The 27,842-nt window shown below is 38.5% G+C and overlaps 1 protein-coding gene across 3 annotated transcripts in view; it reads right to left on the reverse strand.

The window, feature by feature from the left end:
- SGCD (sarcoglycan delta) overlaps positions 1–27,842 on the reverse strand; it is a 426,107-nt gene that overhangs the window by 87,422 nt on the left and 310,843 nt on the right. For all 3 annotated transcript variants that reach the window (XM_050793959.1, XM_050793958.1, XM_050793960.1), the window contains one exon: positions 20,981–21,053. In XM_050793959.1, the coding sequence (XP_050649916.1) occupies positions 20,981–21,053 (73 nt within the window). The remainder of the gene's footprint in view (positions 1–20,980; positions 21,054–27,842) is intronic.

Genomic DNA, 27,842 nt, shown 5'->3' on the forward strand with positions numbered 1-27,842 from the left:
ACTTTAAGCTCTAGGGTACATGTGCACAATGTGCAGGTTTGTTACATATGTATACATGTGCCATGTTGGTGTGCTGCATCCATTAACTCGTCATTTACATTAGGTATATCTCCTAATGCTATCCCTCCCCCCTTCCCCCACCCCACAACAGACCCTGGTGTGTGATGTTCCCCTTCCTGTGTCCAAGTGTTCTCATTGTTCAATTCCCACCTGTGAGTGAGAACATGCGGTGTTTGGTTTTCTGTCCCTGTTTTAGTTTGCTGAGAATGATGGTTTCCAGCTTCATCCATGTCCCTTCAAAGGACATGAACTCATCCTTTTTCATGGCTGCATAGTATTCCATGGTGTATATGTGCCACATTTTCTTAATCTAGTCTATCATTGATGGACCTTTGGGTTGGTTCCAAGTCTTTGCTATTGTGAATAGTGCTGCAATAAACATACATGTGTATGTGTCCTTATAGCAGCGTGATTTATAATCCTTTGGGTATATACCCAGTAATGAGATGGCTGTTTCAACATCCTTCTGCATGCCCCTGAAACTCTACAAGTCTTTGACTCCTCATCTGGAAAATGGAGATGATTAAAGAGCCTTCTCCCAAAGGAGGTTCTCCTAATGAGTTTAAATAGATAATATTTACAAAGTAAACAGGCTGATGGTAGGCCCAGGAATGTGCTCAATAAATGCTGATCACCTTGCCTGGGTATTTAAGGTCTCCCTGGCTAGAACACAGACTCCACGAGGGCAGGGACCACATCTGTCTTGCTCATCACTGATTCCCTAGCACATATAGGCAGACACATAGCAAGCATTCAAATATCTGTGTAAGGAACGTATTCAATTGGGTGGTATTTATGTGTTTAGCATGGCAAGTTCAGCTAGAGTTCATCCATTTGGCTGAAATGTCCAGATTTTGACATCAGATGTCATCTCAAAGCCTTATGAATGGGTTCACCTTGTGAAATGACATTCTGAGGCTGCTGTCCCTTTTCCTTCTTCCTAGGCTGTATCCCCAGGGCTCATCAAGGTTTTTGGGTGGGATGTGAGAGATGCTCATGAACTGCAAGGCCAGCATTGCTTACCTTGTCTTGAGGTCCCAGGCTAAAGCTCTCAACCCTGTTTCAAGAGCTGCCCCCAGAAAGCCCCTGGAACCAGCATTTTGACTGTGTGCTATTTATCCAGTAGAACTCATTCACAGTGTCTGTTCAAGTGTCACCAGCCCTTTGAAAAATACTGCTGGGGTTTGCTTTTAATGGTCACAGAGGGTGTCTACCTGTTATTACCAAAAATAATTAATTTTCCTGGAAAAAACACTGCAGCCACTTTATCTCATAGGTTAATCTGGGCCAGCAACAGGTTGCAGGCAGGGACCAGGAGTTCTGTGGCAAAAACCAGGGGTTACGAGACAAAAGTCTACCCAAGCCACATGAAAAATAGGTACCCACTTGGCTTTTGGGGAAAAGAACACAATATAACTCATAAGGGCGCAACTTAATAGAGGATCAAAAACTTTATGAACGTATTGAAAAATAAATGGACACTCTCTTGGACAATATGTAATATTCCATTTGAAAAATTAAATAAATCTCATTAGAGTTTAATGTGTAATTTCATTTCCATGCTATGGTTAAGAGAGAGCTATTGATTCCTGGCAGCAGTTGGCAACAGGAATAAAACGTAGCCAGACAAGGCGTCTTGTTTCTGAGATTTCTGCTTGGTCTGGTCCTCTAAGGAGCTTGATTTAATCAGTCATCTCCTTCTTACAAATAACTGAAGGAGTCAGGAAGGAAAGTATTTTGGTCATTACCACACTCTAGTATTAGAGTTAGATTTTAAAATATTAATATTTAAATTCTATTCTTTTTCTTATATATTTATTTAATTTTATTATTATTATTATTATTTTGAGACAGAGTCTCGCTGTGTCGCCCAGGCTGGAGTGCAGTGGTGCGATCTCGGCTCACTGCAAGCTCCACATCCTGGGTTCACGCCATTCTCCTGCCTCAGCCTCCCGAGTAGCTGGAACTACAGGTGCCCGCCACCACACCCGGCTAATTTTTTTTTGTATTTTTTTAGTAGAGACGGGGTTTCACCGTGTTAGCCAGGATGGTCTCGATCTCCCGACCTCATGATCCACCCGCCTCGGCCTCCCAAAGTGCTGGGATTACAGGCATGAGCCACCGCGCCCAGCCTCTTTTTCATTTTTAGACAATGCTGTCACTCTGTCTCTCATCATACTGCAATTCAATTCAGAAAAAGTTCAAAAACTCTTTGCAGTATGAATACTTACAAAATTCACCTTTTTATTCATAGCCACAGTGTTTACCACTTCATACTGTCTATGTAGTGCTTAAGTTTCTGAGTTTGCCTCTCCTTAGCAACAGTTTGGCTCTCTCGTGCCTTCATATAAAGGCAAATACCTTTGCTATGAGAACATTTCACAAGCAGGGTTAAAGTTCAGTTTTAATTTTGGGACCAGTCTGGCAAATTAATTGGTCCATTCTTGTTTTAGTGCTGTCTTGATTATCTGGACTGGTACAAAATAGGCTATTAACCTGTTGCTGACCATTATCTATAAGGCAGAAGATATAGGCACAATAATGTGCCTATATCAGCCTGGATTTTCAGTGCATTTCAGCCTGGATTTTCTTACTTAATGGTATTGACACCCCCATTCTGCAAATGGGAAGACCTAAGCTCAGAGAGGTTAAGTCCCTGGTAATAAGTGATAGGGTTAGGACTGTCTGAAGCTAATGTCAAGACCATTTCCTTGGCCTGGGACCACTTCCTTGGCCTTTCTCAAGAATAAGTAACAATCTGTTGCTTTAAAAATGAAGCCCCTGAAATTAACATTTATTAAGCTCTACATTCTAGGTAATGTTTGAAGTAGTTCATGTCTATGATGTCATTTAATTCTCAAAAATTTGTTCTGAGGCTGGCGTTGTTCTTGTCCCTTTTTCACAATGGAGGGAATTGAGACAAAAAGAGGATTTTAAATTTTGCCAGAGTCACACTCTAGGAGGTGACAAAGGCAGGATCTGGTGTCCAGCAGTCAGACCCCACGGTTCTGCTCATCTTTACCAAGTGCTGCCATCACAGAGATTCTGGGTCACCCACCAACACTTTAAAGTCTTATGGAGCTGTGAGAAAGGATATGCATTTCATTATGTCAAACAGGAGGCATTTCACATTAACCTCTCAGTTTTCTCATCAGTACAATGGGAATGAAGTCACTGCGTCCCATTCTGCTTCAGGAAATTCTTAGAGGAGTACTTGTGAAAATGCTCTCTTGAAATTTATAAACCACTATAAAAATCTGAATTGTTTTCTAAACACCCATAGTATAAGGCATAAAAAGGAGTCGATGCCGGTCACAGATTCTGTCCTTCAACTACTCAAGGAATAGTGCTTTGCAAAGAATTTAAACTTAATGAGAGGTTCCTCATCTAACTGTATTTTTGAGCAGCACTTGAAGCCCGAGTCTTAGAATCTTCATATGAGAGCAGACTTGAGTATTATTTAGCTAAAATCTTCTCTCCTTCTGATGCCTGACACATCTCTATGATAGTCTTGCTATGATAGTCCCCCCCTTGCCTTGAGTCTCTCAGTGATGGGACGTCCATGACTATGGGAGATTGTTTACCACTTCGGTCCATTAGAAACTGCTTTCTTATATCAAGTTGTCTCACTTTTGGCTCTGCCCCTTTTGCTTCTGGGCCATTCTAAGGCATAAGAATGAAGAGGAAAATTCTCTGTTTGTAACAGCATCGCACCTTGCACAAAGACACGGGGATTGGGCCTTTACCTGTTCTTAACTTAGTTGCTGCATGGCTCACGCTATGGGATTATATGTAACAGGGAACAGAATCCTTCATACATCATCCTTTTCCAGCTGACTTCTTGCTTTACAATTAGCCATGAAAGTATTGAATGTATTGTCATAGCTTCTCCAATGCCAAAAGTGGGCCATGTCCAATTCATTACGTTGTGTGTCTCACAAATGGCCATCAAAGAGCAGCCTAGTCATTTGTGGGGGTAGGCAATCAGAAGAAGCCTAACGCCTTCTGCTCTCCATTTTAATCCCACTCATCAGGCACATTTTCTATTAATACATACATCTGCATTCAAAGGCTGAATGGCATTTTCATCATTTCCCAAAGAGCTTTCTATGAGAGCCAGAGGGAGAACCATACACTAATAGACAGATGCATTATGTTAGGAAGGTGTCAACACTTTCCTCTAATCAGTCCACAGTCAATCTTCTCCATCATGAATAACTAATTAGTTTCTCAACTCTGTTCCTCACATGTCATGGCAAAAATCTATCTGAAGAATGCCATCTGCACTTAAGGAAGGGACAAGCATTGTAATTAAGTTTTAAGCTATTTCTTCAGCATGAAGCTGCCACGAAGTGTGAAATGACTATAATTCACATTTTTAAGACCCTGAATTTATTAGCATCTATTTTCTATTCAAGGTTAGGGGTATGGTGCTTGGATTGTCAAGGGATTCAAATTCCTCTGTGCTTTGTTATTCTGCAGTGAGTGTGTTTGAGACGAGATGCCAGGCAAGGAAAATTATCATTAATGAGTCAGGTTGTATTTGTGAAAAAAGCTCAAAGAACTGGAAACTCATCTTCCATTGTGAATAAGAAGCGGCAATGAAAGGTATAACTGGGTAAAAGAGGACTTGGCATTCCTCTGTGACTTACGACAACCATGCTTGAGAAGATGAATAGGAACTGTAGGCCAGGGGCTTCAAATTAAGCACAGCTCTGCTGAAGCGTGACTATTGCACAACCCATGAACAAAAAAGGAATGTGAAGTTTTAAAACTGCTTTCAGTAAATGAAAGAGGAATGGATTATTCTCCTTTGGAAATGACATATTATGAATAGAAAAAAGAAAGCCATGGGATAAATATGTGCTTAGGCATAACTACAGATCCCAGGAAAGCTTTGATAGCCCTCCTTCATAAACAATGTGTTGGAGACAGTTACTCATCTTTATGCTGGCTGAACACACACTTTTGAGGGGAATGGATTTGTAATGATTCATCTAACTTGAAACCCCTTGCAGACAATGGCAAAGGTGGAAGACATTTCAGTCAGTGAATCTGTGAGCATGGACACATGCAGGGCACACACACTGCATATGTGTGTAATAGGGGAAGTACGGTGAGCCTGGGGCGTACCAAGAAAGATGTCCTTAGGTTAGGAAAAGACATTTAAGTTGAGAGTTGAAACATAAATAGGATTATCTAGAAAAAAGTAGAGATGAGTGCTTCAAGAAAAGAGAATGGCAACATGAAGGCTCTAAGGCACTCTACAGCAAACAAGAAATGGGCAGGATGTCTAAAGCCTACGGACAGGGGAGAGAGGACTTCTGATTAAATACTGGACTGAACACCTTTCTCTACCTTCGCTCTTTCCTGAAACACTCATACAATGGCTATAAATGGACCCTAAAATGACCCAAACCTGTAAGGATGAAGGGAGGAAGGGAGAGAGAAGAAGAACAGAAGAAACATGTCAACAATGCTTTGGAAGTTGAAAAGCAAGCAACAAATAGTAATTTCCTTGGCAGATGATGGGAAGCTAAAAGCTAAGAGACTGTGGGTTTGGTGAAGACCGAGCTGTGGGTTGATTCAAGCTGTAAATTCATGGCCAGGCCCAGGAATCATAGCTACCAGGCACCTGTGTGGCTGGGAGCATCTGGTGGGGCTGCACTCAGGAAGATTTGTTTAGGTCTCTGTGGGAAACCCTAAGACCCCTAGAGAATGTTTCTTCACTATGTACATCCTGGCAACCAGACCATCCTCACTGTGTAAGACTTGAGGTTAACTCTGGAATCTGTGACAGCAGGAGAGCTGAGGGTAGCAGTGCTGGACTAAAAATGGAATTACATGAAAACCTACGTTTTGAAGAGTGAAACCTCCAAGACTCCAATATGAACAATATTGACAACTAGGTTTATCCTAAGCAAGGGATTAGGATTTCTCTCTGGGGAAGCTGACCAGCCCAAGAGAAAATACCTACAGATTCTGACATTTGGGGTCTGATATAATTTTAATATTTATCCTTTTCAAATCTCATATTAAAATGTGGCTCCCAGTGATGGAGGCAGGGCCTAGAAGGAGATGTTTGGGTCATGGGGGCAGGTCCCTAATAAATAAACTCGACTGTGCCTTCACAGTGGAGTTCTCACTCTATTATTTCACATGGGAGCTGCTTGTTTTAAAGAGCCCAGCATCTCTTTCTTGTTTCCCTTCTCTTGCCATGTGACATGCCAGCTCTTCTTGTCTTCTGCCACAGGTAAAGCTTCCTGAGGCCTCACAAGAAGCCAAGCAGATGCCAGTGCCATGCTTCTTATACAGCACGTGAAACTGTGAGCCAAATGACCCTCTTTTCTTTATAAATCACTCAGTCTCAGGTATTCCTTTATGGCAAGGCAAAATGCACTGACACAGAGCATCCACCTAAGAATCGCAGCTCATCCTTCTACCTAGAAGCCCCCCACCCAATAAGCCCCATTCATGTACACAAAACTTTCCAACAGACTCTTACTGCTTCATTCTTAAAAATGAATAGGGCCAGGCACAGTGGCTCATGTCTATAATCCCAGCACTTTGGGAAGCCAAGGTGGGTGGATCACCTGAGGTCCACAGTTCGAGACCAGCCTGACCAACATGGTGAAACCCCGTCTCTACTAAAAAAATAAAAAAGTTAGCCAGGCGTGGTGGTGTGAGCTGGTAATCACAGCTACTCGGGAGGCTGAGGTGGGAGAATCACTTGAATCTAGGAGGCGGAGGTTGCAGTGAACTGAAATTGTACCACTGCACTCCAGCCTGGGTGACAGAGTGAGACTCTGTCTCAAATAAAAAAAAAAAAAAAAAAAAAAAAAAAAGAATGAATAGACATCCATGAATCACCAACCATTTGATAAAGCTCCAATCGGAAAGCCAGAGACCTGAATTTTTCTTTCTTTCTTTTTTTTTTTTTTAATGTGGAAAACAGAAGAAACCTGACAGAAACTATTGTTAATAGATTCAAAGAGAAAAGAGAAGATAGTACCTCTATGAAATTAATACAGGATGCTTTGAAAGGAAACCACCATAGTATAAAGAACACTGGAAATTAAAATATGACAGCAGGAACTACATGCTCAGTGGAAGGAATGGAAAATAGGGAAAGGGCAGATGAAGAAATACAACTAAGAAAAGGTGAAGGGAGGGGGAAAGGGTAACAGGAGATGACTCGAGCAATGTCTAAGGTTGTACATGAATGCTATTGCTTTGGAATTTTACCTTCAAGTTAGTGACAGTCACTGAAGGACAGCAAACAAGGAAGCGACATCTAGCCCAACATGGCACATAGCCCATGGCCAGGCAATTAGGCAGACTTCTCTAGTTTTCCCTGAGATCTGATAGTCTTACTCTCATTCATATTATACTCTATTAATCCATGGAAAGTTCTGGATCCAGGAAAAAATAAGAACCCCTTTGGCTGATATTTTTTAAAAATGCACTTTCTGGTTCTCAACTTATTTCAGGTAAAAACTGTTGTCAGCTTGTTCCTCTAAACTCCCATTACTCTTTGTTTTGAAAAGGTTATAAGTGGAATAAAACAAAGCTGGCTTCAAGCCAAGATCATGAAAGGGGTAATTAAGCAAGATTTTCTGTCTATACACCCAGCAGGGGCATCCCACTGAGGGGAAAAAAGGGAAGAGTCGAAAGCAATTGTGTGTTGCTGAAGAATAACAGAATATACCCCAGACACTTTCCATAATAAATGACAGGGGCTTACATGTTAATCAAGATAAAAACAACAATAAAGTCACATTACTCTGAGGAAGAAAATGGCCACAACTTAGGAATTTCGGGAAATAAACACACTTGCCCATTCTGCTCCAAAAAGCTGAGAGGTTATCATTTATTTTTACAGTGTCACGTCTGTCCTGACCACATGGATAAAAGCACAATTTTATACCCTCTCATTATGATTTTTATCTTTTTGGGCTTTTTCATATTTTAATCCTTTACATTAAAATTAATCTAGGTGATATAATTTTACTTTTTAAGTAAAATTCACTTGTCTGGGGATGATGAGAATGATGTCACATTGCTCCTCTCAAATTCAGGTGAAAATGGGCTGATCATGACAGGGACAATCACTGCACATCGCTAACAGCTCTAGCTTTCATAGATGGTCTAGTAATGTCTAGTCATGATTTTGAGTGGCTTGTGAAACATTTTGGTACTCAAGACATTTTCCCCAATACCTAGTTAAATTTAAAAGATTTTTAAAATATCTAGGACTACTTTTGGGGAGGATGTTTAGAGCATCAGTTATGGACCACAGTTCTAATCAATCCTGGTTCAAGACCTACAGAGAAATGAAAATCACGAATAGCAGGTGCCTAACAATGGATTCTGAAAGTGTTTCATTTTTCCTTTGATCATATTTGTGCTTCCTACATGATACCAAGGAGAAGAATTATGTCCTTCAAAGCTTGGCAAAGTCACATAAGATACTTTATGACCAGCATGATACCCTATCTTGAAGGTTGGTTATTTGACAAATCATCTTTATCCACGCAAAGCAAATGGCATTTCTTTATTGTCCTTACCTGAATTACTTTTTCTTTCAAACTGCTTATCCTTATGGATTGTGGGGAAAAATTAAACTGAGTTTATTTTGTCAACCTCCCTGTGATCCAAAAGTTTACATTTATTCTTTAAGATAATAATCAGTCTTTCACATTTCCTCTCCTTCTTAAGGATATCATTATCAAGATAGAGGGGAAAGGGCTTATGTGACCTCCTGATGACAAGAATAAGGAAAATTCAGATTCCAGGAAATGTACATATAATCAGCATCTAGTGTCTGGCTAACAGTCTGTGCTGAAGTCTGCAGTGGATTTGGTGGTGGGCTCTCTGGACCCACTCAGTGCTCACTGAGGATCAGCTGCAAAGGGTGTGGGTAGACGATGAGGGTAGACCCACTCCACTCACAAGCTGGACCTTTGAACCTTTAGCCCTATTGCAGGATGTCTCTCTAGAAGGCTGCCTGCCAGCCTTCACCACCAGTTGTCCATCAGCATTCCTTGACAGGACTCCATGTGGGCCATTTGACAAACCATTCACCCTTCCTCTAGGAGTTGAAGGAGATTCAAGAGTGCTGTCCCATGCCCTTTTTTCCTCTCCAGCCACTTAACAATCCAGTTGGCATGGGACCACTCTGCAGTTGGCCTCCTCTTAGAGTCTCAATTGAAAATATGCAATGACCCTTTGCTTTCAACTTTCCTTAAACCCTATCTAACTGACTTCCCTCCTCCATGACGCAGAGGAGAGACATCATCAGGGTATACATTTCACCCCTTGCTTTTCCTACATGTCCCATCTTCTTCCTACACTTCACCAGAGAACAGAAGAGATGGGCTTTCAACTTCTTCCTCCTTTCTAAATGGATTTCCCTATGTCCTTGCCTCATTTTCCTCTTTGATGTTATTTGCTATGTATTCTTCCCTGGTCTCTAATAGAAGAATTACAATGTATACAGGAAATGAACATATAACACATAGGTTTAATTTGTTCAAAATATAATTTCTGTCACATTTGTATAAGAGTTTTTGATAAATAGATCAAGGGAGAAGATGGAAATGGCTCAAATATTGAAGCATCACTTTTATTTTGCCCCTTTTGTTTTGTTTTGTTTCGTTTTTTTGCCTTCTACACTCTAAGAGAACTCTAGGATGAAAAGGGCATCCTGGAGAAATACTGGGGCTAAGGGAGAAAAACGAAATACGTAGTCAAATTCAAACTATAGTACTGATACTAATAGGGAAAAGGAGAAGGAAGAATGTTGGGATACAAGAGGAAAGGAAAGAAAGGGAGAAAAGGAACATACATATTTGGGTTAACTAGTCTTGAAAGAGAGACAACTGTATGTCAGTTTGGGGGATGGGTGATCTTAAAATCAAGAGGATCACATTATGCCTTAGTCTGTGGCTTTTGGACCCTCCTGTTTTCTGGGCAGGCACTACACAACATGCGACGAGGACAGTTGTGATGAAGTCACTTGGGTCTTTGGCAAAATGAGAAAATAGAGGCAACATAATGACACGTTAATATATTAATATAGTTCAATGGATCTGACTTATGGAACTGTGTTTTATTCTAAGATTACGTGAACTCTGTTAGTTGAAATATCCTTTCTTATGTGCGTGTTGTTAATAGTAAATGTAAGCACGGTAGTTATTTTGTCCTTAATTGAAAGATAATTGTTGTGAAACTAGGCCTCATAAAATTTAGAAACTAGGCCTCATATAGAAAAAATTAACACCAGGTGGCTCTGGATAGGGTCCCACCCTGCCTCGATAGGGTCCCACCCTGATAGGGTCCCACCCTGCCAATTCCGGGAAACAACCTCATGGGGTCCCACCCTGCCAATTCCGGGGGTCCCACCCTGCCTCGAAGTTCCCGGAATCAGCAACTCCAAGAAAAAACCTCATAAGGTCCTGCTCTAACCAATTAGAACAAGACACCTTGCTCAGGCCATAGCTAGACCCAATTACCACGCGCCTAAAGCTTTGTTTGAATTTCGCGCCTTAAGCTGTGTTTGAACTTGTGTTTGCCTATATAAACAACCTGTAACAAGCACTCGGGGTCCCAGGGCCAACTTAGAGCTTGGGACCCTAGCGCGCTAGTAATAAATAACTCTCTGCTGTGAATCTCGTGTCGGTGATCCTTCGCGGCGACCCCTGCCCAGGAGGGAATTGACAGTTCGGTTCCAACAGTTGGTTACCATGATTTGATACAAACTTTGTACTGGTTGATGACATTCTAAGCTCTGAGAATTCCTGTCTGAGTTCTTGAGCCCTGATGAAAGACAGCTGCTTGCCTTTTCCTCCAAAATACTAACATTTGTTGAGGTTACATTCAGAACTTGTCTTATGTTCTAGGCATTAGACCTAGGAGAGCTTAAGAGACTTGCCTGAATTCACAAAGCAGATAGGCATTTAGGCCAAATTCAAACCCAGGGCAGGATGCCTTCAAAGTACAGACTGCTGACCAACATGGATGTCGTTCATGATTCTACTTTGTAAGGCCCTTGAATAACTATGCTGTTATTTAGTCCACTGTAGTGTTCCCTTCTCCTTCAATCACTTCAGTATTTGTGCTTATGACCAAATAATTATTAATCCTATAAATGCAAAACAAAACTAAAAACTTTAGTGTAAGTACATGGATTGCTGGGGTGTGTGGGGAAAGGGAGAGAAGTAGAGATGAAGACAATTACAGAACATGTTTGCAAACTGTTCAAAAGGGAGAAAATTTAGGGATTTCTTCCACAATGGTATTCAGTCATACTGCCCCATATACCACGTACCCACAGCTAAGAAGCTCAATATATACTTCTCCGTGTGTCTGTCTCTCTGTCTCTTTGTACGTGTCTGTTTCACTTTCAATATGTATGTTTATACAGGCTGAGGATCCTTTATCTGAAATAAGGGACCAGAAGTGTTTTGAATTGTGAATTTTTTTCAGATTTTGAAATATCTGCATTACAGGTTGAGCATCCCAAATCTGAAAATCTGAAATTTGAAATGCTCCAATGAGTATTTCCTTTGAGCTTTATGTCAGTCCTCAAAAAGTTTTCGATTTTAGAACCTTTTGGATTTTTGAATTTTGGATTTGGGATGCTCAACCTATATGTTTTTTTAATTTTAATTTTAATTTATTATTTTTTGAGACAAAGTCACTCTGTCACCCAGGCTGGGGTGCAGTGGCGTGATCTCAGCTCACTGCAACCTCTGCCTCCTGGGTTCAAGTGATTATCCTGCCTCAGCCTCCCCAGTAGCTGGGATTACAGGCATGCACCACCACACCCAGCTAATTTTTGTATTTTTAGTAGAGATGGGGTTTCACCATGGTGGCCAGGCTGATCTAGAACTCCTGAGGTCAGGTGATCCTCCTGCCTCAGCCTCCCAAAATGTGGGATCACAGGCATGGGCCACCCCACACCTGGCCTCAACCTGTATGTTTTTAAAAGTCAGACTATTCATCCAATATTTTGGTACTGTAACTGTCAGTGGTGTGGGGAGAATTACCAAGCCTCTAATTAATTCAGCCCTACGGCTCTAATAGACTGTTTTGATAGTTTAAATTTATAAATCACAGACAGCCTATAAATATTTAGTTGGCTATAGACATTCTAACATAAAATTAAAGAAATAAATTCATTTTTGTCAACTTGTGCAAGCCTTATCTAATCCTTGTTTCCCAATGATAAACACAGACTTTAAATCTCACACATTCCCAAAGGACTTCAGATTTAGTATGTTTCTATTAAAAAGAAAAAAAAAAGAAAGAAACCCTACAGGATGTTCAAGTGCATAATAGTGGGAGTGACAGATGTATCTTACAATCTTTCTGCTTTGTCATTAAACTCTGGTAGTATTATGAGGAAAAATAAATAATAACAGAGTAATGCCTTATTTATTTCAAGCTCTTTTCAATAGATTTGAGATTAGTGAAATTTTTAGTTCTAAATTAAGTAGTACACTGAATTTTAAAACTTATAAAAATCTTTAAAGTCTTCTGCAACCATATCTGAAATTGCCTTCATACAATTTTTTAAAGAATGCAACTGTTATGAGGAAAATTACATTATAAAACTCAAGTTTTGTAAATACCCAGTAACATTTTGAGGAGTTACAGAAATATGCTAGGCTGTTTGCCCCTACCCTAAATGGTTCCAGAGAACCATTCCTTTTGAATTCTTAGATGGATTTGTTGGTTTTTACCTTTTCACTCTTCTTTCAATCAAAACGCCAACTCCTTTGGGCAACTTTACTTAACTCTTCTAAGTAGATTTTGTAATTCTCCATTTTTCTCTGGCTTGGTTCATGTTAATTATCACACGACATTGTATTGGGGGATGATATTTCTATTGTATTCTCTTTCACTATCAATCATTTGAGTTCTCATTTTATTTCTGCTTTCCAAGAAATTTTAAAAATTACTTTATGTAAATAATTTTATGTAATGTAAGAGCACATCACCATATTAGCTGAGTGTGAACATGAAGAATTCTTTTCATAAAGACATTTTGACTTGACATTTCATGGTTCCTTCCAAGCTTTGGGGGATATTTAGGACAACAAAGTTGGCTATATTAGTTAATGTAGTAGTCTATGTAACTTTCTTTTTTAACACTTGCCATGGCATGTACCTGAGAAAGAAGATTTCACAGTCTACTTCCTATTCTTGTAGGATCAGAATCCTATAAGGAAACTTTACAGTTGAAAGGAATCTTTAGAGCAAGGAAGGCATTCAAAGGAAGCCTCTGTTCCTATGGAAAATACATATGCAAAACTGAATGGCCTATTTCCTGTTTCAGATCATGAACAGTCTGAGATCAGTGATTTTTCCATTTGTCTTTATACAGACTTCGGGGGGTGGGGAGAAACAGTGAATAAGTGAACATTAAGATATTCATAGTTTAAGATCGTGAATTTATTAAAATACGATTTCAACTCAAGATGAGTTTTTCTCATTTCAAGGGATGGGTATAGTGCCCAGTATAATTTTAAGTATAGTCTGGAATCCAGAACGTGTCTTTACTTCAGAATTAGCCTGCAGGAATAAAGTCAACAAACATTACTTGAGATGGATGCTTGGCATAGACCTTTGTAACACTCATTATTTGTCTGGAGAAAAGCATTTTGGGTTTTTGAAAATTTGAGCTCAACTCTGGATTATTTGCAAACATCTTAACCAAAGACTGCAAATATAGTAACTCTGAGAACAAAAACAGAAACAAAAACAAAAAGGCAATGAACCAAAACTGTAGCAAAGAGGAAGCTACCTCTCCTTTAACTGACATCTTCTAGGAAGAAATACCAGTTTAAATCTGGTTTTTGTTAACAAACGAGCAAACAACAACAACAACAAAATAAGAACAAACAGAAAACCTCTAGCAGCCAAGATAGAGGTTTGAGGACACAAATGTTACTCCGATGGAGAAGCTTTTTAAAATAGATGTAATTTTCTCACGTTTGATTAGATGAGGAGCACGTATATTTAAGATTCTGATTGTCTATTTTGATAGACAGTCTGTGTATAAATAAGGTGTGGTCTTTTAAATCCATTTGTTTTCTATTATTGACAAGTAAGACCAAGAAAATCTGGATATAGAATATTAAAGAAAAAAAAACCCTCAATAAAAACATTCCAACGTAACTGCAGTGAGAATTTTAAGGATCTATACATTCACCTCTTAACAAATAGCTTTTCTGTTAAAGTCCTTCTTACATATTTTTAAATCTATAAGTCATTCAGGTGATTTCATTCCTTTAAACAAATCTTACGTAAAGCATGATATTATAGGACTACAATGTTAATTTCTTAGTTGTGGTAACTATCCCACAGATATGTAAGATGTTAACTTTGGAGAATACTGGGTGAAGGTAGATGATAATTATCTGTATAAATTTTATAACTCTTCTTCAACTTTAAAATTATTTTGAAACCAAGAGTCAAAATGATACAAAAGGATTTGCTGTTTAGAGCTAGAAGTGCCCTGCCTTTTCACAGACAGGGCTGCACAATTAGCTCAAGGCCACAGAGGGATATTAGGGCTCAGAAACTAATACAACAAAATACGGCACCCTGGCTTGATATTTTAAATTTAAGGCTCTTGGAGACCAGCAGAGAGTCTGGAAGAAGCTATTTTCTGAAGTTCCCTTATCTGCCTAAAGTTTGGACAGCCCCCAAAGGAAAGAAAAAAACAATTACCGTTGGTTCCTTCCCTGAGTTTTTATTAATGACTCATACTGTAGGAAGAAAGACTGAAGTACGGCAACACACCTGGACAGAATTCTGTCACAAACCACTGTTTTCTGTTTCAGTCCCGTTCAGTATTTCAAAGAGAATCATTTGGCAGACATCATCTGCTCTGCAGGCCCAACAAACTTTGTCCCAGACCATTCTATGTTCCCCAAGTCCATTTATTTTGCCCTAAAATCATTTACTACTCCCAAAATGCTACATTTTCCTCATCTCCCCTCCCCTATGAAGAAAGGCCTATAAGCATCTGTATCTCATTGGGTTATTGGGTAATTGTTCTCCTACAATCCCCCTGTGCTGTACATATTAAGGTAAATTTTTTATTATGCCTTTTCTGCTTTTAATCTGCCTGTTGTCAGTTTATTTTTAGTGAATCTGCAGATAGTGAAAGGGAAACTTTCCCTTAGCCCCTACAGTGGGTTGGCATTAGGCGCCCAACTCCTAGCACAGTGCTTTTTTCCCTCCATTTTGCTACCACTGAAGAATGGACCACTTTCGCTTCACCTAAATAGTCTATCTAGCTTTATTTGCTAGTACAAGTCCAGGAACCTCACTTATTCTATTTTCTTAAATCTAGAAGACATAGCAGTGTGAATGTGGGCAAGTAAGACTGACCCAGTGCTAAAGTCAGAGACCAGAAGAGTTAGTCACCAAGTTCATTAACAATTTACACAATATCCAAGGTCAATAGCAATCAATAGCATGGAGTAGCATGTGGCACCATGAAATGACAAATATAAAACATTGACAGACACACTGGTCTGGGCTAATCTATCAATAATTGTTCATCTTTTCAATTGGTCAGAGACATTCCTATAAAACACCATTTTAAAAAATTTCAAAAGGATGAAGGAGTTAAATTATGACATTCTAGGTCCCTGACTCCGTCCAGGCTATCACAATTTGAACAACAGGGGCAAAAAAAAAAAAAAAGAAAAAGAAAAAGAAAAAAAAAGCAAGCTTTAGAATTACACAAGAAAATATTTTTATGTTTTCATGACAAAGGTGACATTACAAGCTACCCCACAGAAATACAAAAGACCCTCAAAGACTATTATGAACACCTCTATGCACACGAACTAGGAAATCTAGAGGAAATGGATAAATTCATGGAAATACACAACCTTCCAAGGTTGAATCAGGAAGAAATTGAAACCCCGAACAGAGTGAAGATCAAGTTCTGAAACTGAATCAGTAATAAAAACCCATTAGCAAAAAAAGCCCCAGGCCAGATGGATTCACAGCCAAATTCTACCAGATGTACAAAGAAGAGCTGGTACCAATTCCACTGAAATTATTCTAAAAAACCGAGGAGGAAGGACTCCTCCTTAATTCATTCTAGGAAACCAGCATCACCCTAATATCAAAACCTCTTAAAGACAAAACGAAAAAAGAAATCTACAGGTTAATATCCCTGTTCATCAAACACACATGCAAAATTCCTCAACAAAATACTAGCAGACCAAATCCCGCAGCACATCAAAAAGTTAATTTACCATCATTAAATAGCCCTTATTCCTGTGATGCAAGGATAGTTCAACATATGAAAATCAATAAATGTGATTCATCATATAAACAGAATTAAAAACAAAAACCATATGATCATCTCAAGACATACAGAAAAAAGCATTAAATAAAATCCAATATCCCTGTATGAGAAAAACCCTCAACAAAAAAACAAAACTAGGCATCAAAGGAACATACCTCAAAAAAATAAGAGCCATCTATGAAAAACACACAGCCAACGTCACACTGAATGGGCAAAAGCTGGAAGCATTCCCCTTAAGAACAGGAATGAGGCAAGGATGCCCACTTTTATCACTTCTATACGCAGTACTGAAGTCTTTGCCAGAGCAATCAGCCAAAAGAAATAAATAAAAAAAGAAGTCAAATTATCTCTCTTGGTTAACAACATGATTCTGTGTGTGTGTGTGTGTGTGTGTGTGTGTGTGTGTGTGTGTGTGAGAGAGAGAGAGAGAGAGAGTGAGAGAGAGAGAGAGAGAAAGAGAGAGAGAGAGAAAAATAGGGTCCTGCTCTGCCATCAGGCTGGAGAGCAGTGGTGCAATCATAGCTAACTGCAAACTCAAATTCTTGAGCTCAAGCTATCCTCATGCCTTAGCCTCCCAAGCAGCTGGGACTGTAGACATGCATCACTACCACATCTGGCTATAAAAATTTTTTTTTCTTTTGGTAGAGACAGGGTTTCACTATGTTGCCCAGGCTTGTCTCAGACTCCTGGGCTCAAGCAATCCTCCAGCCTTGGCCTCCCAAAACATTGGGATTACAGGTGTGAGTCACCACACCCAGTCCAACAATATGATTCTATAGCTAGAAAACCCTAAAGACTCTACCAAAAGGCTCCTAGGACTGAAATGACTTTGATAAAGATAAATAAAATCATTTTACAAAAATCAGTAGAATTTCTATACATCAATAATATTCATGCTGAGAGCCAAACCAAGAAAGCAATCCCATACAAAAAATAAAGTAACTAGGAATGCATCTAACCAAGGAGGAAGAAGATCTCTACAAGGAGAACTATAAACCACCACTTATACAAATCACAGTTGACAAAACAAATGAGAAAACATTCCATGCTCATGGAATCAATGAAAGAATCAATACTGTTAAAATGGTCTGACTGCCCAATGTAATCTAAAAACTACCAATGTCATTTTTTCACAGAATTAGAAAAAAAATCCTAAAATTCATATGGAACCAAAAAAGAGCCCAAAGCAATCCTAAGCAAAAAGAACAACTCCAGAGCTGTCACATTACTCAGCTTCAAAGTGTACTTTAAGGCTACCATAACCAAAACAGCATGGTATTCATACAGAAATAGGCATGTAGACCAATGGAACAGAATAGAGAAACCAGAAATAGTCTCATACCTATAGCTATTTAATCTGTGACAAAGTCAACAAAGATAAGCATGTGGAAAGGATTCCCTATTCAATAAATGGTGCTGGGATAGCTGGCTAATCACATGCAGAAGAATAAAGCTGGACTCCTACCTTTCCCCATATTTAAGAATTAACTAAAGATGGATTAAATATTTAAATAGAAGACCTCAAATTATAAGAATTCTATATGAAAATCTCAGAAATACTATTCTGGACATAGGCCTTGGGAAAGAGTTTATGACTAAGTCCTCAAAAGCAATTGCATCAAAACCAAAAATTGACACGTGGGGCCTCATTAAACTAAAGAGGTTCTGCACAGGAAAATAAACTATCAACAGGATAAACAGCAAGTCTACAAAATGGAAGAAAATATTATCAAACTACGCACCCAACAAAGGTCTAATATCTGACAAAGATATAATATCTATAAAGAACTTAATTCAACAAGCAAAAAACAACCCCATTAAAAAGTGAAAGAAATAAAAGGACACCTCTCAAAAGAAGGCATACACATGGCCAAAAACCATGAAAAATGCTGCACACCACAAATCAAAACCACAATGAGATACTATCTCACATCACTCAGAATGACTATCATTAAAAAGTCAAAAAACAACAGAGGCTGGTGAGACTGTGGAGTAAAGGAATGCTTATACACTGCTGTGGGAATGTAAATTACTTCAGCCATTATTTGGAGATTTCTCAAAGAACTGACAACACAATTACCAATTGACCCAGCAATCCCATTACTGGATATATACCCAAAGGGAAATAAATTGTTCTATCAAAATGACATAGGCACTTGTATATTCATTGCAATATACAATAGTAAAGACACAAAAATCAACCTAGATGTCTGTCAGTGATGGACTGGACAAAGAAAATGTGGTACATATATACCATAGAACACTACAAAGCCATAAAAAAATAACAAAATCATGTTCTCTGCAGCAACATGAATATAGCTGAAGGCCATTATCTTAAACAAATTAACACAGGAACAGAAAACCAAATACTGCACATTCTCACTAATAAGTGGGAGCTGAGCACTGGATACACATGAATATGAAGATGGGAACAAAAGACACGGAGGGACTACTAGATGAGGAGAGAGAAAAGGCAAAAGGCTGAAAAACTACCTATTGGGTATTACTCTTACTACCTGGGTGATGGATCATTTGTACTCCAAACCTCAGCATCATGCAGTGTACTCATGTAACGAACCTACACGTGTATCCTGGAATCTAAAATGAAAATTGAAATTATTTTTAAAAATTTCATGCTTTCTAGCCTCTGTGGGACATACCTATAACTTTAGAAGAAGCACGGAAGATAAACCAACTACACAAAATCTTTATTTATTTTGTTGCACTGGACTTAGGAGATTTACGTGTAAATTGTGGAGGTTTAACTTTTTAAAGGCAAGTTTCAAGGTTGTTTAAAAGTTGTGTAACAAACACTACAATTATGCCTCCAGCATAACATGTGCAAATACTCTGCTCCATGTTCTTTAGGCTATGCATCTCTAGAGTGGGCTAATGCTTGGAGAGTTGTCTTTTTGTTTCCCTGGTTTGGGTTGGGTTTGTTTTTAACTACAGAAGATTTACTTTACTGCTTAAAGATAAGGCAGCCTAACTCCTTTCCTCTTATATTTCCCAAATCTTCTAGGTAATGAAAAGCTTTGTTCCATAGAAAATTATCTGTATTGTATTTAGAGTCCTGCTTCTTTTAGACAGCACTTTTTCTTGGGGCTAATCATCACTAATTACTGACTAGTTCTGTAAGAAACCTGCTTCTACAGAGGACTGTGAAAAGAAAGGGAACAAGGCCACTCATTAGCTTGTCTCGAAAGACCTCTTCCATCACAAATGTGAGGGTTCATTGTACTCTCAGGCAATAACTCTTTCTCGTAGAGTCCTAACATGCAAGTTTACTCAGATACATTTGCTTAAAAGATTCTAGCTTCAGTACCTTATATGAAACATAGGAACTAGCTGACAGAGAATCAGGTAAGTTCATGTGGAAGCTCTGCTGAAGATGGTTATGCTAGTAAAAAGTAGAACCTTGTGGTGTGATGTGTAATCTTAAAAATACAGCCCACTCTATGTGGGATTTTGTTATGAAAAGATACTCATTCTCCACCAACTGTCCTCTGCCTTTGGCCCAATTTATTCCTTACAGCCATCCAGACTTACAGACTTTGCAAAAAATGCTATGGGTTTTATAATGAGGTGATACATTTTCCACTTACTGAGCATGTGCTTCTGTTAAGAGAAACACAAGCTCGAACATGGCTCTTGCTTTTTTAGCAAAGCATAGATCTTCAGACTGCATCATGAAAGAGTAGATATGATTTGTGCAATGCAAGTACATGTGCCTATGATTGATGTCTATTATGAAATAGTTATTCAGTGCCATAAATGGTCATTTGGTGATTTATGATTGCTTTTAGGTAAAAGAACTACCAGAAATGGAAAAAAAAAAAAAGCCAGTGTTCACTGAATTCATCACAATTATGATGAATAACTGAAGCAATAGAAAGAATAGTTCTATTTGTTTCAACATACCGTTTTAAATACCTTTTGTGGGGAGGGACAATCGGATGGTTGTTTGGTGGCTGGAATGGTTTCCAGGCCCTCTGTCTGTCTGTCTGTCTGTTTATCCATCTATCTGTTCTTTTGTGTTTTCCTTAGTTGCTGGTGCTGAGTACACAGCATCTCAGAGTCATTCTCTGCTAAGGCAGCGCATTTATAAATATTTGAAGATTAACATCAGCACCTGGAACATCTGCAGAAGGCGGTTCTGTCTAGTACCATACCACCCCAAGTAGTGGAGAGTTTGTTACACAGTAAGACATCTGTATTATATTTAGACTTCAGCTTCTTTTAGATATCATTTTTCTTTGGGCTGATCAGAACCAATTACCAACTAGTTCTCTAACTGGATAGATTTTGGATACCACAAAATACAGCAGATAACAAACATTCCAAATGAATGAATCTAAATTTCACAAAGTGGGCAACCTTTTACCCCACCCAGATCCTCAATTTTAAGTTCTCAAAGAAAATTTTCTTTTGGTTGTAGCTTACCTTCTGGTTCTCTCCAACCTCTTTTAATTTATGTATTCACGTTGTGACACTTATTATTTATTCAGAATGAATCATTGGCCAGTTGCACAGAGCAAGGCGATAGCCATTAATCAATGCAAACCAAAGTCAGAAGTTTACCTTAGTTCCTTGAAGGGCTCTGCCCTGACATTAGGTGTTTCTATAGATTTAGGGAACACTGTGCCCTCCGCTCCTGTAAACAAAAGAGAAAAGCAAACAGAGATTGGAGATACTGGAGTCACCTGGAGGCACAATCAGCACACTGATTGGAGCTAAATGCAGCGAATCCATTATACAACCCAATTCCCACATATTTTTCCAGCAGCTTTAGAGCTCCATGATAGGAAAGCATTGAACCACTCATGCAAACAGCTTTTGAAAAAACAAGGAACTTCTTTCGAAAACATTCTTTCTGAGATCAGAGTGAAGCCATGAGGCAAATTCCATCTCGGCTTCAGAAAGGAAAAGATGCCTAGAAATGGTAAGGTCTGACTCTTGTCTCTCAGAAACTATTAATAGTCACTCAACTGGAAATGTTTTGAAAAACAGCAACCAAAGCTCTGTTATTGCAATGCATGGCACAAATCACATAACACATATGACATCTACGCAGTGGGTTAGTATTCGCCTAACGACTACCAAAAGTTTTTCAGTAAATAAAGTTCTACATTATCATCTTGAAAAGTTAAGCAAAACAGAACACTATGAGAGATCATTTGAAGTTCAGAGCTTTTACACTTTGAGTATTAACATTGATCCCAAACCCAATCTAGACAGTTAGCTCTTGACTGTGCTATAAGCTTTTATCTTTACAACTTGTCAACACCATTCGAACCTTTGCAGCCATAAAGATAGCGATTATCTGATTTGTCTGCTCCCAAAGTGTTTTCAAATCATTTAAACCTCAGTTTATCACAGACAACTGCACTAGATATTAGTTTTTCAATTAAACTTAGCTGAGGCAGTATCCTGTACTTTGAAGTGTTTCTTTTTTATACATTTGGTGTACTTTGATGCTGTAAGGAGGGGAGAATATCTTGCTTCCATGTGTGAATTTTTATAATCCTCTTACATTGTTATCATGTTTAGAAATGCTCCATTATATTCAACAAAGAACATGCTTTAAAATGGTGTGGTGTTCTGTCAACTAGATCTTAAGCTCTGTGTGGGCAGAGACAAGGTCATATATGGGATATAGCCAGGTTGATTTTAGGTTCTGAAGGCTTCTACTGGACTCATTTCCAAATGGTACTGATGCTTCTATGGGAGTATTAAATTATTGCTTTCTCAGTGCCAGGGTAAGCTGGTGCCCACTGAATGGCAAGCCAGCAAAATCTAGAGGGATAGGCTCTGACAGGTAGAGGTGGCAAATGATTGACAGGTTTTGGATGTAGAAAGGAAGTGAAGAACAAGACGCTCATGCTCCCTCAGCTCCCACTCCCTCAGCTCCCACGGTCCAACCAAATACTGTGATTATGTTCTTGCTGGATTTTGGCCAATGGGGGTCCATATGTTCCACGTACTGGAGGGCAGACTCATTGATAAGACTTCTTAGGGAAAGATTTCAAAGCCACTCATTAGTGGAGTGACCTTGGGCATGAAGTTCAACCTCCGTGATATTCAGTTTCCCTCTCTCAAAAGAAAGTGTGTTGAAGGTACCTTTATCTCCTGGGAATCTTGGAAGGCTGAATGAGATCTCTGTCACAAAGCAATCAGCAGTAATATTATATAATGTTTATGATTCTTATTCGTCCTTCTTCTTATCCAGATCTTCTATGACTCTTTCCAAAAGAACATTTTTAAAGCATTTACTATGAACTAGAAACTGTACTGGATATTCTACTTTCTCATATGATCACCAGAATAACCCTATGAAGTGGAGACTGTTAGTATCTTTGAGGCTCAGGGAAGTCAGGAAATTTGTCCTATGGTCACACAACTAAGTGGAAGTGGGAGGGGTGTTTGAGTGAGGAGTGGGATTTGAACTCTAATCTTTCCGTTCTAAAACCGATGCCTTTGATCACTCCTCTAGACTGTCTCCCTCAGCAGATTTTCACTCCTTTACATCTTCATCTTTTTATGAGATATGAGCAAATATCAATGTTTATGCCATCAAGCAATGCAATGCTTGCTAAATCCTCAATCACCTTTCTTCTCAAAACAATTCACATCTATAATGAGATGAGATATTAATACTCTTCAAAAAGACCATTTCTTTCCAAGTGCTATCAGGTTTCTGATTTTCACACCATTTTTCACTTTCACAGAAGCTCCAGAGTAGACAATCATCCTTCAGGATGAATTTCCCCAACCCATCCTCTCTCCGTTTTCTCAGATAATGAATTATTCTCAATTTTATTATTTCAAAAAGGTTTCTATTAAAACCATACCTATTGATTCCCTCTTTTGACACAATATAATTTGATGGCAATAAATGTTCATAAACAGTTTGAGTGAAAAATCCATAAAGTCATTTCAGCTTTAAGTTCCATTTAATGTCTCTCAAAAATGATTTCATCAATGTGTTTCCATTAGCTGGTTCTCTGCCCAATAACTTAATTCCATACAATCAATCAGGAACTTATCAAGCATGTGACAGGATCTATCTAAAGTGTTCTGAATCACCATAAAGATCAGCTCAATGGCTCTTTTCCCTGCTAGCACAGGTAGGGGGTAAACTTGTAAAAAAATAAAATAAAATAAAATCTCAAATGCACTCCACTGCCTTAGTAACAAAAAGCCAGCTTCTCCTCTCCAGAAAGGATACTCAAGTACAGATCTCAGTTCTGTCATACTTTTCCCTCAAAGTGTCCTGGATGTCAAGAGAACTGAAATCTAGTCCTATCTCTATGATCTTAGGCAAAAAAATCTCTGGTTTTGGATTTCCCCAATTCTTAAATGAGGGATAAGCATCAGAGTTAAACTGTTAACCCCCAAATCTAAAATGTTATGAGATTTACAATCTTACCCAAGCAGATAATTGCCTTTAGCAATCTCTTTTTTCTAATGAGAAGAAAAAATAATACTGTAGTATCAAAGGAAATCGCAAAACATTTTCTCAGCATTTAAGGAAAAAAAAAAGTAACAGACTTTTATCCGATTTAAACTGCATTTAATAGGTAGAAATAATCACCAGAAAATAAACCTCATAATAGATAAAATGGCAGACAGCAAAAATGAAACTTAACTAAAACATCAAAACCCTAAAAATGCTGTAATTCTTTAAAACTCCAAAGATTGACAGATTGACCTGAGAAAATTAAATTTTATGAAAAATGACAAATTATCTAAAACTATATACATGTAAAAATTGCTGTGGACTAAATACTGAAAGAAAAATTTAGATCTGCAAAATGTCACACAGGAAAATTGGATTTGGGAGAAACACTGGACAGAAAAATTACTAGGACAGCAAATACCATCACTGAAATTTGATACAGAAAATTTATGATGAATCACTTCTTGTACATGAAGAACTGATCTCAAAAGTAAGAATTCAAGAAATGTTCTTTTAAAAATCAGAAATTACTTAAGTATACTATTTATAAAATTGATTAAGAATTTAAACTAGCTTAACAGAGTTTGCTTTGATAAATTTTTTCCTGATGAATATGATTAATATTGGTATAATTATGATTAGTGCTTTTGCATTAATGAATATGAGCTAAAAATCATCTTTGGGTTTAAACCTCGGTGCCAAAATGTTCAACAGTTTCAAAAGGCAGAGTTAAAATATCTGATGAATAAGGTTTGAGGCAAAAATGTCAGTTTTCTACTTCACATTGCTCGGGTATATAGAACCTGAATGATAACTTTAATAACAATGATATTTTACTTGACAAGATAAGGATATAGTTTTATATCCATATTAGATTATAAAATGGAGAAAGGAAGTCAATCTAGAGAATGGTGATAAGAAAATGGAAGAAAAATAATTTTGTTTCTTGAAATACCCAAATACTGAGAAACCAAAAACCTGATTTTCGGTTCTAATTTTGCATATTCATTGCATGGCCTTTGACAACTTTCCCTTTAGCATTATTTCTCCATTTGGGTAGATTACATAATCTTTAAGGTTCCTTCCACCCCTGTTATTTTATTATTTTCCAGATATAACTGATTGGATAAACTCTATGCACCAGGAAAGGAGCACAGTATGTTGGTGAACTCAAAGTTCAATTAACTTAAATCTATATCAAGCAGGAGGCTCTAGTGGAGAAGCAAAGAGGTAAGAAGGTCACAGTATAATATGGTGTCCTTCACTAGTGTACAATAATTGGTTTAAATAACTAGTAATCGGCTGGGCGGGGTAGCTCATGCCTGTAATCCCAGCATTTTGGAAGGCCGAGGTGGGCGGGTCACCTGAGGTCAGGAGTTCGAAACCAGCCTGAGCAACATGGAGAAATCCTCTCTACCAAAAATACAAAATTAGCCAGGCGTGGTGGTGCATGCCTGTAATCCCAGCTACTCGGGAGGCTGAGGCAGGAGAATCGCTTGAACTCAGGAGGTGGAGGTTGCAGTGAGCCAAGACTGTGCTTTTGCACTCCAGCCTGGGCAACAAGGGTGAAAACTCCATTTCAAAAAAAAAAACCAAACAAAAAGCAAAACAAAAAATGCCAAAAAACCTAGTAATTAATCTCAGAAATGAAAATATATAGTAGTGATAAAGAAAATAAATGTGTCTTTGAAAGTATAAAACTTGAAGTCACAACCTGGTTTGGCAGATAAGTTTCCTAAAAGAGTGAAGTTTTGCTGATATTTGAAAAAAAATTAGAACTTAACTAGTCAAGAGCAGAATGTAGCAGTAGAAAAGACTATGGAAAGGCTTCACAGTTGGGAAATTCCCACTAATAAAGAAGACTGGGCCAGGCGAAGTGGCTCACGCCTGTAATCCCATTACTTTGGGAGACTGAGGTGGGCAGATCATGAGGTCAGGGGTTTGAGACCACCCTGGCCAACATGGTGAAACCTTGTTGCTACTAAAAATACAAAAATTAGCCAGGTGTGGTGGCATTAGCCTGTAATCCCAACTACTTAGGAAGCTAAGGCAGGAGAACTGCTTGAACCTGGGAGTTGGAGTGAGCTGAAATCCCATCACTGCACTCTAGCCTGAGAGATAGAACAAGACTCCGTCTGGAAAAAAAAAAAAAAAAAAAAAAAAAAAAGACTGGTGTTGCTGGGCCATTCTTAGCAAGAGATGAACATTATGTGGTGAGACTAGAGAGAAAGTTTGGCCCAGGGAGTGCAGAGCCTCAGAGACCACAGTGAAGGCTTTAAGCAGGGGATCTGATTTGATCCACCTGGCATTTTTCAACGATCACTGTGGCTGCATGTTATGAATTACTTGTTGTGTCCCCCCAAAATTCAGATGTTGAAACCCTAGCCTTCAATGTGATGGTATTAGGAGGTGGGGCCTTCGGGAAATAATTAGGTTTAGATGAGGTCATCAGGGTAGAGTGTCCATGATGGGATTAGTGTCCTCAGAAGAAGAAGAAAAGACTAGTGCTCTTTCTCTGCCACGTGAGGATACAGTAAAATGACGGATGTCCGCAAGCCAACATGAAGGACCCCACCAAACCTGACAATGCTGGCACCCTGATCTCAGACTCCAGAACTGTAAAAAAATAAATTTCTGTTTTTTAGGACATCCAGTCTATAGTATCTGTTATAGCAGCCCAGGCTGACTGAGACATTATGTCATGGAAAAGACACTTAAGGAAGGCAAGGGTAATAAGGAGAAGCCAGGCGAGAGACGGTGGTAGATGGGATCATATGATTGGTAGTGAGGACACAGAAGAGTGGATGGCTGAGGAAATATTTAAGAGGAAAACCAATGGGATCTGGTGATGTGTTGGACAAGAAGCAAACTGAAGGATGATCACAGGGCCCATAGGAGGAGATGAAACAGACAGTCAAAGCCAAGTAATTAATGCTCAAAACCAGCCATGCCCATTGAAACTTTATACTCCACAAATAATATTCAGCTATTTTGGTATTTGATATTTAAGTCACAATAGAAATTGCCTTTACTTAATAAAGGAAGCTGCTCTGAATCCAACTATATTTTTCTTATGAAGGAGCAAGAACCATGACAAAGAAAATTTAATCTCCCATGACATTTACCAGGAATATTTTTGAAAAATTATGAATAAACTAATAATTCTTGAGTAATGAACACTGTCTTCTGTGCAAGATAATTTTCTGGTTACTCCAAAGTTTTAGCTAAAGGTATCTTCATGTAGCTCCCATTGTTTAAAGATTTCCAACATATGTGAGATATAGTTTTTGTGTCTATAAGTCCAGGCTAGTAAACATGGTTGCAATCTGATATTTAAATACTCTTTAATATCTGAGACCCATTTTCCTACAAACCAGTCTTCTCTACAGCACATATGTTAGTTGTAGAAGAGTGAGTTATGGGACAACTAACCACAGGAAATGCCTTAGAAACAGAGGTTTTTGTACTTAATTCCTAACATGAATTTTTGGCCTTCTCCTAAAAGTGAAAAATTCTTTTTAAGGAAATGAGTTGGGCTATGTTTAACCAAAGATTTAAAATGAACTGAGTGATCAACGAGGATGCAGATTTTCCACAAGTGTTGGGATTAAGCACATGGTAGGTGGCTGTCAGCTTCTGAAAAGCTTCCCAGTCATGAACAATGCACAGATGCTAGAAAGTAACTTTCAGTAGAAATAGTCACTTGAGGTAATTGAATCCCATTGTGTCTCCCCAGGCTGCTGGTAGCATTTAATAAACTTCTAATGCAAAACATCTGCAGTCATTACAAATAGTTTCTAGGATACATACCAAATATTTTCTTTTTAGGAATCAGGACAGATTCTTCTTATCCAAAAAGTACAGATAAAATTAATTCATTCAACAAATATTTATGTAGAGCCTACGTCAGACATAATTTTGTGGGGGAAAGTAGGCTCGGGCTTTCTTATTTAGGAATTGCAAATTAAGAAAAAAATATTTAAA

Source organism: Macaca thibetana, chromosome 6 (assembly GCF_024542745.1).
Source record: "Macaca thibetana thibetana isolate TM-01 chromosome 6, ASM2454274v1, whole genome shotgun sequence".
NCBI classification, from domain to species: Eukaryota; Metazoa; Chordata; class Mammalia; order Primates; family Cercopithecidae; genus Macaca; species Macaca thibetana.